General features: G+C 51.8%; 5 protein-coding genes across 5 annotated transcripts; 4 read left to right on the forward strand and 1 right to left on the reverse strand.

The window, feature by feature from the left end:
• Positions 1-306: 306 nt before the first annotated feature.
• Positions 307-2,115, forward strand: ACO1O0_006691 (protein kinase family protein; the record flags this gene model as incomplete). Its single annotated transcript, XM_083196074.1, is given in 2 exon segments — positions 307-528; positions 544-2,115. 2 exon segments carry the CDS (start codon positions 307-309, stop codon positions 2,113-2,115), a joined length of 1,794 nt encoding a protein of 597 aa, XP_083049090.1.
• A 1,769-nt stretch (positions 2,116-3,884) lies between these two features.
• ACO1O0_006692 (amino acid permease-domain-containing protein) lies at positions 3,885-6,305 on the reverse strand (the record flags this gene model as incomplete). The annotated part of the gene is made up of 8 exons (XM_083196075.1): positions 3,885-4,022; positions 4,076-4,292; positions 4,353-4,441; positions 4,500-5,130; positions 5,300-5,325; positions 5,539-5,695; positions 5,763-5,971; positions 6,129-6,305. 8 exons carry the CDS (start codon positions 6,303-6,305, stop codon positions 3,885-3,887), a joined length of 1,644 nt encoding a protein of 547 aa, XP_083049091.1.
• Positions 6,306-7,390: 1,085 nt separating this feature from the next.
• On the forward strand, positions 7,391-7,830 carry ACO1O0_006693 (uncharacterized protein; the record flags this gene model as incomplete). The annotated part of the gene is made up of 3 exons (XM_083196076.1): positions 7,391-7,543; positions 7,610-7,657; positions 7,819-7,830. 3 exons carry the CDS (start codon positions 7,391-7,393, stop codon positions 7,828-7,830), a joined length of 213 nt encoding a protein of 70 aa, XP_083049092.1.
• A 729-nt stretch (positions 7,831-8,559) lies between these two features.
• Positions 8,560-9,724, forward strand: ACO1O0_006694 (uncharacterized protein; the record flags this gene model as incomplete). The annotated part of the gene is made up of 4 exons (XM_083196077.1): positions 8,560-8,567; positions 8,702-8,930; positions 8,996-9,409; positions 9,467-9,724. 4 exons carry the CDS (start codon positions 8,560-8,562, stop codon positions 9,722-9,724), a joined length of 909 nt encoding a protein of 302 aa, XP_083049093.1.
• Positions 9,725-11,218: 1,494 nt separating this feature from the next.
• ACO1O0_006695 (uncharacterized protein) lies at positions 11,219-13,947 on the forward strand (the record flags this gene model as incomplete). The annotated part of the gene is made up of 3 exons (XM_083196078.1): positions 11,219-11,241; positions 11,304-12,001; positions 12,062-13,947. 3 exons carry the CDS (start codon positions 11,219-11,221, stop codon positions 13,945-13,947), a joined length of 2,607 nt encoding a protein of 868 aa, XP_083049094.1.
• Between the last annotated feature and the right edge of the window lie 1,130 nt (positions 13,948-15,077).

Consider the following 15,077-nt stretch of genomic DNA (forward strand, 5'->3'; position numbering starts at 1 on the left):
CGACACCGCGCACCCGCAAATACGAGGATCAAAGCTATATCAATTAGCACACACTAAATACAGGCGGGTAGTACCTTTTATCAAAAGCCCGGAAGATCTTCTCCATCTCAATAGAAAATGCAGCCAAACGGGCGTGCTTGCTGGCTGTAGCGTAGACTGTTCGTGGCTGTCATTTGCTAGGTGCCCATGTACTCAATCAGCCCTGGTGTCAGCCCTTTTGTGGCGTGGGCATCGAGTCTTAATGCATGCTAACCCCCCTCTTAGGCAGACTGGGGATTCTAACTTGGCCTCTTCCCATCCGCCGCCATGGAATCTGAACCCTTCACCGACATCTGCCATGCCATCTACCAGCAAATCTGGAGCAAGCTGGAGAGGGCCCGGGATGAGAGATCCCGCTTCGCCACCCGCGGTACCGCCGCCAAGGTCCTCAATGATGACAACCTGAGGCGCGTTTTCCGCAGCCTTGTTTCGCCCCAAGCTAGCGCGGAGGAGCAGTTGGGTATCGGCGAGAATGAGTTCGTCGCAAGGGTAAGAGAAAGGAAGGTTCACGACTTCCTGGCCATCCTGATCTTTGCGACATGTGGTATCAGTGCCGCCAAGATGTTCGTGAGGAAGTTGGTCGCCGTTGACGATCCGTGGGCACCGGGCCCGGACCGGAAACTCAGAGGCTCTCTTCCGGCGGATCATTACGAGATTGAAGAGCTATTCGAGAATGTTGTCGATACGGACAAGTTCTTGGCCACGCAAGCCTGTTTCTGCACTGTGGTCCTGCGGAAAGGGGAGGAGGTCAGGGTCGAGAGCCTGGATCGCCAGCGCACCCCATACCTAGATGAGGCCCCTCTCGCTGAAGGGTCTTTCGGCAAGGTATACAAGGTGAAGATTGCCAAGGGACATTTCTATGATCGCAGCGTCCCGGGCTTCAAGTACAACAGCGAGGAGATGTGGGTGGCTCGGAAGGACTATATCATATCTGGCGAGTTTCATGCCACGAGGGAACGCGAGATCATGGAGAAGATCAACACTTCGGCTGGGACCTGTAAGAACATTGTCGAGAATCTGGGCAGCCTCGCCATTGGCACTACGACATACAGCCTCTTCATGCCGTGCGCCATCTGCGATCTCAGCGAATACATGCTCCGATACAACCAGGTTAAACCCGAGACTCTCCATGCAAAAGCGGACATAATTCGTTGCGCCAAGGGACTGGCCAATGGACTCAACTTCCTCCATAGCGGAATAGAGACTGAGGACACAGAGGAGCTAGTATGCTACCACATGGACCTGAAACCAAGCAATGTTCTAGTCTTCAGTGAATGGGCCGACGAACCCATGGCAGAAGAACGGGCCGAGGGGCTCACGGTCCCAGAACCAAGGACTAGGGAGCGCAAGATCCGTCTCATTTGGAAGTTGAGCGACTTTGGCATGGCTTGTGTTAAGATCCGCCGCCATGGTGAGGGTGCTGATAGCGAGAGGGACTTTAATCGATTGTTCAAGATGCGGAAGACGACAGCCGAAAGCAATCCCGCCCCCTCGCTGACACTACCTCGGCGCGGCGAGGGGACATACCTGGCGCCCGAATCACTTTCATCAGAGAGAACTATGGGGACTGAAAGTGATGTATGGTCTCTTGGCTGTGTTCTCAGCATTGTGTTCGCGTACCTGGAGGAGGGGGCGGATGGAGTGGTCAACTACGAGGATGCCCGCGCGAACTACCGCACTGCCGATGACTACGACCGATTCTTCGTCCGAAATAGATTTCGGAAAATTCAAGTCAATCCTGTAATCAAGGAGTGGCATGATGGCCTCGTCGACAAGGCCATGCGGCGAAGCCATCAAGAGTCCGAGATTGTGAAAGACGCCTTGGAATACCTTGAGAACTGGGTTTTCAAGGTCGAGGCATCGCGCCGCTGCAGTGCAGGAAGCATCATGAAGGTTCTCAATAAAGCTTTGGATAGATATCTCAAGATGGCAAAGGAGGAGGGTGATGCAGCACCTAGGCGAGGGAGTCATGCCACTTTACCTGCACTCACAATGAACAAATCCTTGTGGCAGCTTTGGACGGATCGGAAGACAAAGTTTGTTAACCCCTTTGAATTTGATAGACCGGGTTGTTAAGCGACCGCTTTACTGACGCCGTTGCCGCTAGAAAACAGACAGCCGGGCAGAAAGTCTCTGTCGAGCAGTGGCATCTACATTCTGAAGATTCTTTCAAGGGCTGCGTCATCTCACCTGATACGAAGCTCGTGGCATATTGGAGCGATACCAAGATCGTGCTCTATTCGACGCCCAAAGAAAAACACAACACCATCCCGGCAGACGAACGCGAGCTCAAAAGAACGGACTGCGTTTGGAAGAGTGTTGATGTGGCTGGGAAATACCTCGTTGCTTGTACAGCTGGGAGAAATTATGTGTGTCCAAGCACTTCAATATTTCATCCTGTCGATGCCCTATAAAGGCGCGAGATGGCTAACATGGTTCATCTTAGTGCTACATATTCAATCTCGAGAAGGGCCGGTCTGTTGATGTTGTCCTGGGACACTTTTGCATTGTCGTCTTGCCCGTCTCAGGGATACACAAAGTGGCCATCTCTCCAGGAGGCAAGAAGTTGGTTTGTGTGGTTTGGGAGGGGGACCCAAAGGCGCCGTCCTCCTTGGTATATGGTGAGATCTCAGATCTGGAAAAGTGGGCGAAAGAACGGTACTACGCACATCTCTTTTAATAGAAGAGAACAAAACCCGTTAACCAGCTTGCAGATACAGCGGTCCTCAGGTTTCCTCTGCAAATCCCGGCCGGAATAGCCCAGACCCGAGCGAGAATGGCAACGCCCAGAGTCCATGGTCCGACAAGGTGGCATTACAATGGTCAGCTGGAGAAATCACATGTCTCTCTGTTACCGACACAGGAGTCGTTCATCTCGTTGTCCGTCCCGAGCTCACTGCCCGAAGCCTGGAGCACAAGATTCCAATAGTCAGGATCTCGATTGGCGATGAGACGATAGACACTCTGAACATCGAATCAAGAGTAAGGATTTAGGCTTTGCAAAAATTATCTTCCTGTTTACTGACAGAATTGTAGGGCTTTGACAGCAGTGGTCCAGTTGGCTTTTTCACAACCTTCTGCCCTTTTCCTAATGAAGGCAGGGCGGCGTGTGCCACCGTGACACGCGAGAAACGCGTACAAATTTTGACATTCCCTGGAGTGCAAACGCCTCTCCATATCGACAGAGAAATTGCCAACTACCGCATTCTCAAACTGATGATGGGCCGACGGGATGAAAGTTTGTTCGCCCTAGGGTGCACCTCGGCCAAGCACAAGATACTGCTCTTGGAGCTGAAGGTGCCCCAGTCGGGGGATGTTTCGGTCACGGAGCTGGCCCAACTTCCTGGCCTGTCATACGGCGATGATCTTGTAGGCATGATGTCGGATGATAATGACGAGAAATACTTTCTCATTGCGACGCCGCTGGGGAAAAACCAACGCCTCGTGTACGGGGTGAGCTTGGGGGTGGAAGGTTAGGGAGACCAGCCTCCCTCTCTGTCGCCCTGTCTTTTGTTTTCCCCTAGCAACATCCGTGTCTGTATACAGTCGAATATTTTTATGAATAACGGATCTCCCTAGCATACTACGAGAGCTCTAGATGACTATAATATTATTGCTACTGCCTATAAAACTATTATGTCTCGGCCCAAAAGCATCATAGCTGTTAGGTACCCAGATTGGCATACTGCAGCAATACCTTCGATAGCACTGTGCACTTTTTGGAGATGGATGGCATTAGTGCAGGAGGGGTTACCATGACGCCTTCTTTTACAATCATTATAAGTAGTGTTTAAAACCAGATGTACACTAGAGTAGTAGTATTAATTTAAACATGGAGGCCATGGCTAGGTGGCCCCTACCCGGATGTCATGTAAGTTTCGTATCTTGTTGATGACCTTCTCGGCATTGTCAAGGTCGACCAAGGACCACTTTGCGCCCCGAACGATCTTAAGAATAACCCAGCTGCCTAAAAAAGTAAAGATCTGATAGAAATTAGAAACAGATTATATCTCTGTTGGAAAGAAGGTCCTCTTACCACGAGGTAACCGCTGAGAAACGGCTTGAAATGAAACCCGTTCCAGAGGCTTGCACCGGTCGACACGAGTATGATGAGCAGACAGCCGATCAGGGCCACAAAAGCCAGAAACGGCTGTCCGTGACTGCGGTATGGATAGTCGTCATTAGCATCCTGGTTCCAGCGACGGACCTGGGCAACCTGTTCCATATCGAGGGCTTCGCGGTGTCGGTAGATGCTGCAGGGTATCATGTTGTTAGCTTGGGCCATTAGCAGAGCAAGATATCAGTGTACCCACCAACGGTAATATCGGATAAATGCCCAGCATTGCGAGCCCCATACAATGATGATGCTGACGGATCCCATGGTTGTCAGAATCTCGATAAACTGTTCGTGTGAGCTCATGCCGTCAATAGCACATGTAATAGTAATAGTTGATACTCACCATGCCAACCCCATTTCCGCCTTTCAACTCCAGAAACGGAACCCACCAAAATGCCGCAGCCGAGAATATCATAGCCCGCAGTGGGACCTTATTACGGTTCGTCCTACCGAAGAACGCAAGGAGTCGCAGCAGCCCCGGTTGCCCGGGACCCCCATCTAGCCGAGTGGTGACACCAAATAGGCTGCGCGACGAAACAAAGAGATTGGTGCAGGCGCACGTAATAGCCGTGAATATTAGAAACACGTTGAAAGCGTTGGCCAGGTGCGGGATTCCCGACTCCTTCGCAATGGCGACAAAGACCGACTTGGTAAAGCCCTTGGACTCCCTCAGGTGCTCGGGGCATTCAGAGCTGGTGAGCCAGCTGAGACGCGGGAGGCTGCAGTCGGAGCGGTGCATGTTGGACGAGGCTAGAGTTCCTGCGACGGTGTAGGCTATGGTGGCGAGGAACGAGATGTAGACGGACGAAAATTTGACCGTCTTGCCGACCAGGAGGCTCTGCTCGGAGCGCTGGGAGAAGTCGGTCGCGACCCGGTCGTCCTTTTTGTCCTTATGGGGCCATTTGACCTCAAGAGCCGAGGCTGCGACAATCTCGACGCCCGTGTAGGCAAAGGCGGCAATATGCAGGGACATGCTGGTGTTGTTAGAATATACATGTACTTGTTGCTCCAATCCGCACACATACCAGAAGCTAACAAACCAGTTTTGGGCGGCGTCTCGGTCGAATTCGATTGGGTTCTCCCAGACTGTGCGTGTTAGCTTGAAAACTATTTCTGCGAGATCAAATACTTGCATTGAACTACTCTTTCTCTATGTTGCTCGCCGTCGGCTGTATTGGCGTTAGTGATGGTTATGAATATCGAGGGAATTGCAACACTCACGATGGGTGAAAGTGATTATAAACATGACGATTATGACTACTAAAAGGAACACCAATTTTATAACGCCAAAAGCCACCTCTATTCGGCCGTAAAGCTAAGAAAGCACATGTAAGCAGAACTTGCCGTGAGTAAATGTAGTGTGGTTTCGTTAAAAGGCATACCTGAACTCCAACTGCATTCATCGCAATCATGCTGACTGGTATGAGGAAGTACACGACACCTCCGTAAAACCCATTTTGACCTTCGCCAGCCACCCAGAAGTGCAGGTAGGCGGATGTGGTAGTGATGAGCGCGGCATAGGAGATGGAGTAGGTGTACCTGCAGCACGCAGTAATAAGTGAGACATTGGTCTATATGCCATCAAGTTCATCAAGTGGTAACTCACCAGTATGCAACACCAACTGCAATTCCCAGCTCGGGGTCAACAAATTCGCTGACATAGACGGAGAAGGAACCCGGGATGGGCCAGATGCATAACATTTCGGTGATGCACTGCATGACGGCCCACGCAAGGAAGCCCACGATGAGGAATGCCAGCAGCACCGCCAGGGGACCACCCAGCTCGAGGATCTGGCCTCCACGCCAATAGAGACCCTGGTAATGCAGTTAGAAAGCTTGACATTGGTTGCATAATGGAATTGCACTTACTGTGCCCAGTGTGGCATTGATAGTGATCATCTGTATTGGCAAGCCCGTCAGCCATGTTCTTGATCTACCATATCGGGGCAGAAATAAATGCCTAGCCACTCACAAACAGATGTATACCACGGAGCTTGCGATTGACAGTCCTATCCCTGGTCGGAGTCACCGAAACAAGCTTCTCCTTGTGGGTGAACCTTTCGGCGGTTGAGGTGCCTTGGGTCGCGGGCAGAGTGACCGAAGGAGGCGGCGCTGGCTCAGGCTCCAGCTCAGGCTCCGGCTCGGGCATACTAGGCCCAGGTGATGATGGTAGCACTGGCCCATACTTGAGCCACTGTTCGGGACTCGGATCCCAGTATGGAAACGGCGATGGGTGGTCCGAGTCAGACTCTGAGTTTGAGTGACGAGACATGTCTCAACTAGGGCATGGTGAAGGACTGCAAGACACGTGGAGCAGGTATGATGATGCGACACGCTGACACGTACGGAGTAGATGAAGGGTTTATTCAGCCTTATGATGAGATCCCACTCACCCGCTGCTACCCTGCGAACCGTCTCTGGCGGTGGCCCGGGGCTGTGCAGCCTGTGAAGTCTACGCGTGGCGGACCTACTTATCGTGCGACAGCTGGCGCTGTGCTGAAGAAAATACGCGGACAAAGCAGATAAGGACAGGGGGGTCACTCAACGTAAGTAAAGAACACCAAAGCGTGCCAATGTGATTGATATAACGGCGTATAATTATTTGGGGGAGACATTACCAAATACGCGTGTAGGTGGGGTTGGCGCTGCTATACAAAGGAGTCCACTCCGTATATCCGTATGCCCGTCTGTGGATTTTAACAGTATCTACGGCGTCTGACTCGCGTCTCACTTCGTGTAGTATATCGTTTGGGTCGGTCACGATGAGGCTCACCCCTCCTTGCCACTCCTTTATGTCACCCACCCCTGCCGGGCTGCCAGCTGGGGTTGTCAGTGGCGTGGCTTGCTTGTTTGTGCAGCTTGGGTTCAGCTCCCCCCATCATTGCCTCGGCCACCAGGCGCCCGCCCCCATGAGTCCAGTCCCTGCTCCAACGTGTACAAATCCAATAATCTGCGAGGTGTCTGGTGACAAGGCCCCAGACTCGCCGCCGGATGCCTGGTCGCCTCACTCGCATCTCTCCCCGCTCCAGAATCGACATGAAAAAGACTCGAGCAGAGCCTGACGGTGCATCTCGACGTAAAACCAACTCAGCATTGCGTTTTCTTAGCTGCATTTACATGAGGCGATTCGAGAGCGACAAACACCTCCCTTGGCTAGCCGCGGATCATACCTCCGACGCGGATAGTACCTCCGTGGTTATAGATAATACCTCCATGACCACGAATAATACCTCGATGGGCAAGTATGATAAGCCCCCGGTGCATCAAGCAGGCCCGGGCACCACAGAACAAGTAACCCAGCACGTTGCTACCCACTACCTCAAGAAGAGCGCCCTCGAGGACCTCCTCAAGAGCCTGTTCCCAAACCACGAGAACTTCGACATCAAAGTATAGCTGTTCCCCGTGGCAACTACCTCGCTGGGGTGAGCATTACTGATTTATGCCTCGCCGCAGATGAGAGGCGATCTCTGGATCTTTACGGCGCCCAAGAAAGTGAATGAGGTAAGTTATGATGGACGACTGACTCGGTCGCGACGGATTCGGCCACTCTTTACTGACACCGAATGCGCCACAGGATGAGATTGAGTAAGGACACCTGCTGAATGCGAGAGAGCCCCGTGTTCAGACAGGCGCACAGACTGACAACTATTGGTGACTTCTAGCGCTATCCTTGACAAATGATCACCTCATGGTGGCACAGGGCATCTTTCTATTGTTTTACGGCGGCCCGACTGGTACCATAGGGCTGTGCCATTTGTGATGGGTGTGGTAATATCCTGTTAGGCAGATTTGCACTTTCTGGGGCGGGAGAGCGCCTCGCGTCACGCGTATGTTTTATTATTACATACCTCTATGACCATATTAGTACCTTACGTATATACATATACCAATGCACACCATTCTGAGCTGCCGCACCCATTCATTTGAGTGTGAAGATAAGGATAGCGGCGCAACAGCCCCCCGATTCCACAGCTATGGATCCGCTGGCCAATTGCTTCGTGGACGAAGTTCGCAACCCCATCACGGTCCTCGATCTCCTCCCAGACGGGCCTCAGGATCCCCTTCAGACTCCGACTCCGCGCCAGCTCTCAACTCTGCAGGAGCTAAGATCCCATCTAGATCGCCCCTCGAGTCAAGATTTTTCCTGTCGCTTCATGTATGTCTACCAGGCCATTCCTAACACATGCCTCCCCGTGACTGAACCGTAATACTGTGCGAATTAGTTCAATATGTCAGCGCACGTCTTGGGGAAAGCTTCAGGTCACACGACCTATGCTGGATCTCATCGCTTCCAGACATAACATCGGGTCTTCCTTCTGGGACCTACCCTCGTGTTTCTACTCTTGCAATAAGGATGTAGAGCAGGCTTTCTGTGTGCCATTCACCCACACAGCAAACGGGCCATGGACCGGTGAGGGCTGGAAATGCCAGAGGGCATTGATGTATGTGATAGGTTTGCTCACTGTTCTCAGAGATCTCATACTCCATACGTTACGCCGAATTCCGGCCAGGCGACGAGAACTACGATGATAGATGGGCGCTTAGGCATACGGCTATCTACCACAGCTTCAATGCCGACACGCGTCAGAATGTCTTCATTCTGTTCAGCCCGATGCCTAACTCGAAAGGGCACAGGCTGACAGAGGAGTATCTTCAGAGGCTCCCCCCTGGGCCTGCGGGGAACCCATACCATCTCCACGAGGTCCTCTTCTCGGCGTACATGCCCTCATGGAGACAGTACATGGCCTCCCATGAGCGCGCGGCGCTACAGATTGTGAGGAGACCAACTCATTTATGTGTTGCTAGTCTGCAGGGGTATATACTGACAGCGCCGGGTAGATTGACACAACATTCGCGAGTTATATCGACAAGCCCCTGAATTACGGCTATGACAATCTTAATGCGCTTGTCGTCTTGGAGAACAAGTTCCTCAAGGCCGTCACGCTCGTGACATCCACGCAAGACCTCCTCAGCGAGCTCGTCGTCTTCCTAGACACCGAGAAACCCCAAGCCGACACGTCCAATCTCATCCGCCAGCTGCAGAACCACCGTCGCCGCTGTACTGCCTACTCCACCGCGGCGCGGCATCTCAAGGACCGCGCGCAGACAACGGCGCAGCTGCTGGCCGACACGCTGTCGTTCCGCGACCAGGTCATCTCCAAGGAGCAGAACAGCAACATGCTCCAGCTCAACAGGTCAGCCGTCTTTATCACGATCCTGACGCTCATCTACGTACCTGCCTCGTTCTCGGCCGTAAGTGGGAGGGCTCAGTATTAGCATACTCTACACAATTGGCTAATTCGTCGGCAGACCTTTTTTGGCATGAACTTTTTCGCCATGGACACGGAGAGGAGTCGTATTGTCGGCACACCCATGGTCTGGATCTTCATCCTCAGCACGCTGGGCTTGACTTGTCTGACGATTGTCTTCTACTACTGGCTGATGCAGCATGACGGTGTGCCCTTCCCGCGCCTGGCACCCAAGGTGTCGCTCAGACCCGATATCAAGGGGTTGACGCGCAGATGGACAAGGCAGAATACGGGGTTAGAGAATGATCTACCGATATGATGCCTAAAAGGCCGATGTGATTTTATATGATAGTGACACGACGGCTTTTAGACCTCAAAATCGTATGTATGAATATCATATGGAGCAGTAGGAACCTACGTAGCTTTGAACTTGGCGCTGGCGGGGTTGGGCTAGCTAGTTGGGGGGGGGGGGGGGGGGGTGGATTAGCACACAGAGGCTGGACGCTATAGAGCTACTATGGCAACCTATACCTCAATTTGATGAACACAGTTTTCAGCACACCACGACGCCTGACAATTGCTGCTCTGCCGAGACTTGAACATAGCCAATTGGCGATGGCATGGAATAACGATGCAATTTGTCATCATTGCCTTGAATGACCACTCGTCAAAGCGTCTGGTTGGTCGGCGATATGCACTGCACTCTTAGACTACACGAGGCTGGCGGTTAAGTGCTGTGCTACCCCTCCTCGGTTTTTGATGCTGAGGGCTGATGGCAAGCATTCTTCCATACACCTAGTCTCCTTGTCGCTTTCTGATTGACAGAGGCAGCACTTCGCCCACCTCTACTCCGGTAACAAACCCCGTGCGACCGAAGATGCCACCAAAAAAGTTAGGCCGCGGCGACTATAGCGTGGGGTGGATCTGTCCGTTGGAAATAGAACAGATCGCCGCGATGGAGATGCTGGATGACGAGCACGAGAGCCTGCCACAACCGCGCAGCGATACCAATATTTATAACCTTGGCAATATCAACAACCACAATATCGTCATCGCCGGCCTTCCCAAGGCGGGGAACTGCCCCGCAGCCACTGTTATCACCCAGATGAAGATGACATTCCCAAACTTGAAATACTGCCTCCTGGTAGGTATTGCCGGCGGCGTGCCGGTAGAAACAGATCATGGGATGATCCGCCTAGGGCATGTGGTGGTTAGTGAACCAATAGGTATCCACTCTGGAGCGGTACAATACGATCATGGAAAAGCAAAAGCGGGAGAGTTTAAACGCACAGGGTCGCTTACTCCTCCACCAACAGCCCTCCTAAACGCTGCAAGAGAGGTGGCAGTACAACGTCAACGGATAGATCATGATCCTATTTGGGAGAACACGCAGAGGATCCAAACCAGCCGTCGAGCTCTCCGTCGGTTCAAATTTCCCGGCTCTACCAATGATCACCTTTACCAACCTGATTATGAACATCTGCAGGTTGGAGTATCCTGCGAGCAGGGCGGGTGTGACCCGAGGAAGCGTATCGAGCGACCGATAGACGATGACAACGACCCCTTTGTTGTCGTCCATAGGGGGACAGTAGCTTCTGGGGAGCTCGTGATTAAGGATGCTATGAAGAGGGATGCCTTAGCGCGGGAGCACGGGGTACTTTGCTTCGAGATGGAGGCAGCAGGGGTCCTTTCTGATTTCCCATGTATGGTTATCCGAGGTATCTCGGACTATTGCGACTCCCACAAAAACAACGCGTGGCATGGCTACGCAGCAGCAGCGGCAGCAGCTTATGCAAGGCAGCTGTTCTTTCACATGCCTATCGAAGAGGCGCAGCGGTAAGCCTTGGGTGGTGGGACAGTATACTCAGTCATATCCATCGCTCACTAACATTGCTTAGGAGTTACAATACATTCAAGCCCCCGTTCGAAATATCTGAGGTCTCCGGAATAGATCGGTTTGTTGGAAGAGAAGGCGAGCTTAGGCGAATGCAAGAGGTCCTCGAAGGGACAGTTGGGCGCCGCACTGCTGTCCTACACGGGCTGGGTGGTATTGGGAAGACGCAGCTTGCAATCGCATATGCCCGCCGGCGTCGTGACAACTATTCGACTGCTATTTGGCTCAACGCAAAGGATGAAACAACATTAAAGCAAAGCTTTGCTCGAACAGCAGAGAGTATACTGCGCCAGGATCCATCCTTAACTTACCTTTCGACTGCAGTAGGGAATCAAGACCTGGAAAGCATCGTGGAAGCCGTCAAACGATGGCTGGAAGAGCCGATGAATGATCAATGGCTACTCCTCTACGATAACTACGATAACCCTCCGTTGACTAGTGATACTGCGGGTAAAGGAATCGTGCGCCCTCTTGAGGGTAATGATCCCAAGGGGGAAGCCCGGAGCCATAAGGAAGATGCCAAGTCGAAGGCTTTCAGCATTCGTCCATATCTTCCTGGGGCTGATCATGGTGCCATTATTGTGACCACACGGTCGTCGGCGGTAAAGCTGGGGCAGTCTATCAAGCTAGGCAAGTTGGAAGATATCAGCGACAGTCTGGAGATTCTAACACTCACCTCTGGTCGTGAGAGCTTCATGCAAGGTGAGGCTTTAAGTAACTCTAGATATGAATAATCATAAGTCACTAATACAGACTTGATAGACCCAGCCGCCATAAGTCTTGCGCAGCGGCTCGATGGACTTCCTCTTGCCCTGGCGACTGCTGGATCATACTTGGACCAAGTATCAGTAACCTGTACCGAGTACCTCCAATTGTACCAGGAATCGTGGCTACGATTGCATCAAGAGACTCCGGAGCTACCGTCATACGACCAGACCCTGTACTCAACATGGGCTATCTCGTATAGGCACATCGAGCAGCAAAGCCCGATCGCAGCTATACTTCTCCGACAATGGGCCTACTTCGATAACGAGGACTTGTGGTATGAGTTATTGAAAGACAGCGGACCAAACAACGTGGAGTGGCTTCATGAATTAACAAGCGATAAGCTAAAGTTCCATGGAATCATGAGGATATTATGCGGCCATGGGCTTGTGGAGGCTGATCCGTTCACTGAGAAGCTAGAGTCGGGCGGGTACAGCGTACATGGATGCGTCCATTCCTGGATGACATATGTGCTGAATCAGAAGCTCGACGACGAAATGGCCGTGGTGGCGATGCGATGCGTGGCATCCCACGTACCTGCAAAAGAACAAAATCAGTTCTGGGTCACACAGCAGCGACTAATGGGACACGCAGACAGATGCATGGAGATTATGAGAGATATGGATGTCGACGGTGAGGATGTGTGGGCGTTCCATTCTCTAGGCCTCCTCTACTCCAACCAAGGCCGGCTTCAGGAGGCCGAGGCCGTCTACCAGCGAGCTCTGGAAGGCAAGGAGAAATTATTAGGCCCTGAACACATATCAACGCTGAACACAGTCAATAACCTAGGCCTTCTCTACTCCAACCAAGGCCGGCTTCAGGAGGCCGAGACGGTATACCAGCGAGCTCTCAAAGGCAAAGAGAAGGCATTAGGCCCCGAACACGTATCGACACTCAATACAGTCAACAACCTAGGCCTACTCTACTTTAGCCAGGGGCGGTTTCCTGAGGCTAGGGCTACATACCAGCAAGCACTACAAGGTTACGAGAAGGAGTTGGGCCCTGCACACATATCGACGCTTGATATAGTCAACAATATAGGCCTCCTATACAAAGCCCAAGGTCAGCACCAAGATGCTGAGGTTATGTACCAGCGGGCACTCAAAGGCTACGAGAAGGCATTGGGCCTCGAACATACATCAACGCTCGACATAGTCACCAACCTAGGCACCCTCTATAGGCGCCAAGGCCGGCTTCAGGACGCCGAGAATATGTTCCAGCGAGCACTGGAAGGCAAGGAGAAGGCATTAGGCCCTGAGCACATATCAACGCTTAGTACAGTTAATAACCTAGGCCTCCTCTACTCCAATCAGCGTCGTCTTCAGGAGGCCGAGGCTATGTATCAGCGTGCACTAGAAGGCAAAGAGAAGGCATTAGGGTCTGGGCATACAACAACGCTCAATACGGTTAATAACCTAGGCATCTTATATAAGACTCAAGGGCGGCACCAAGAGGCCGAGGCTATGTACAAGCGAGCACTGGAAGGCAGAGAGAAAGCACTGGGCCCTGACCACCCCTCGACACTTGAGATGGTCAATAACCTAGGCAAGCTCTACAGGGACCAAGGCCGGCTTCAGGACGCCGAGAATATGTTCCAGCGAGCACTAGAAGGCTACGGGAAGTCTCTAGGTCCAGTATCAGTGACTACGCATATCCCCGCCTTGAACACGCTTGAGAATCTTGGTTCCCTGTGCCTGGAGCTTGGCCAGGTGGCTAATGCTCTATCGTATTACCAGCGGGCTCGGAGTGGCATCGAGGCAGTTTTTGGTTCCGGGAGTGAAAGATATGCACAGCTATCCCAGAGAATGATATCGGCGCGGTCTCCAGGACGACAGGGTAAAGTCAAGCGTGTGTGGAATAAAATAAGGAACAGACATCGATAAGGATATGGGAATTGGGAATTGGGAAAGGGGGTGGCTGCGTGCCAATATGCGAATGATATTAGACAGATCTAATATTCGCGCTAATGTAATGTTTTGCTTCCATGGTGATGTCTTGTTTTCAAATCTTTTGTTAAAGATTGCGCGGCTATTGCCGGTACTGGGGAATAACCCCGATCCGTCGTACTAAACCGACAACTTATATACTATACTTTGGGAATTCCAACCCACAGATCTAACTAATAATTATTCAGGTGCCTCTTTTTTCATCTTCCCTCTTTGAGATGGATACGTCTAGTTTGCCTCACAAAGATGCCAAGTATTAGCCATGGTGGATTCTTCTTATCATTTATGGGTGCTTTACTTGGAACGCTCCAAGACGTCTTACTATATGTTGTCGGCAGTTAGCATGATGGCTACTATTTCTATTCCCACCACAGTATTCGCCAAGAATATCAAATTAGAAACCGTCGGGAACGAGAATGCTACTATGGGTGAACAAAGAATTAGTAGGGTCTTAGGGAAGTACTAATGTCTACGGTTGAGTAGGCATGGAAGGACGGAAGTTATGCCATGATGGGTATACGAAACCCGGTTAGATATCTAAGAAATGTGGGACTAGTTCTTGCTACTTCTGCGAGGTACCCTTTCTTACCGTGGGGAACGAGTCTATGTTCTTAGGTGGCTATCGTATTTGATATTAAGAATGGAGATCTGGGATAGACGTGGGGCCGACTCGTTCTTATAGTGAATTGTTGGTAGCGGCTAGGCTGCATATCACCAAGGACCATTCAAAGGTTGTGCACAAATCGAATGGGTATTTCCGCGTCTTCATGATCAAGACACCTCAATCACCCCCTTGCGGTACGCATAGTAGCAGTCGTGCAGGTTGATGGTCGGATTGATCAAGGTACCAATACATTGTCTCATAGTGGATAGGTACCAGAGGCAGCCCGATCTCACAGCCGGATGCAGATCTCGCAGTTAGAAGCGGGCTCCCAGTCAGCGGCATGTTTCGTTGTCAAGGACATCAGAGACAAGTCTCGTAGTCGGACGCAGGCGCCGTTACTACATGTAACTAATAATCAGCCACGTGTATCTTACCTGTAGGCTCTCAGCTGGCTGACCGCCTA

This window comes from Amphichorda felina (assembly GCF_050947745.1).
Source record: "Amphichorda felina strain 45539 chromosome Unknown scaffold_6, whole genome shotgun sequence".
NCBI lineage: Eukaryota > Fungi > Ascomycota > Sordariomycetes > Hypocreales > Bionectriaceae > Amphichorda > Amphichorda felina.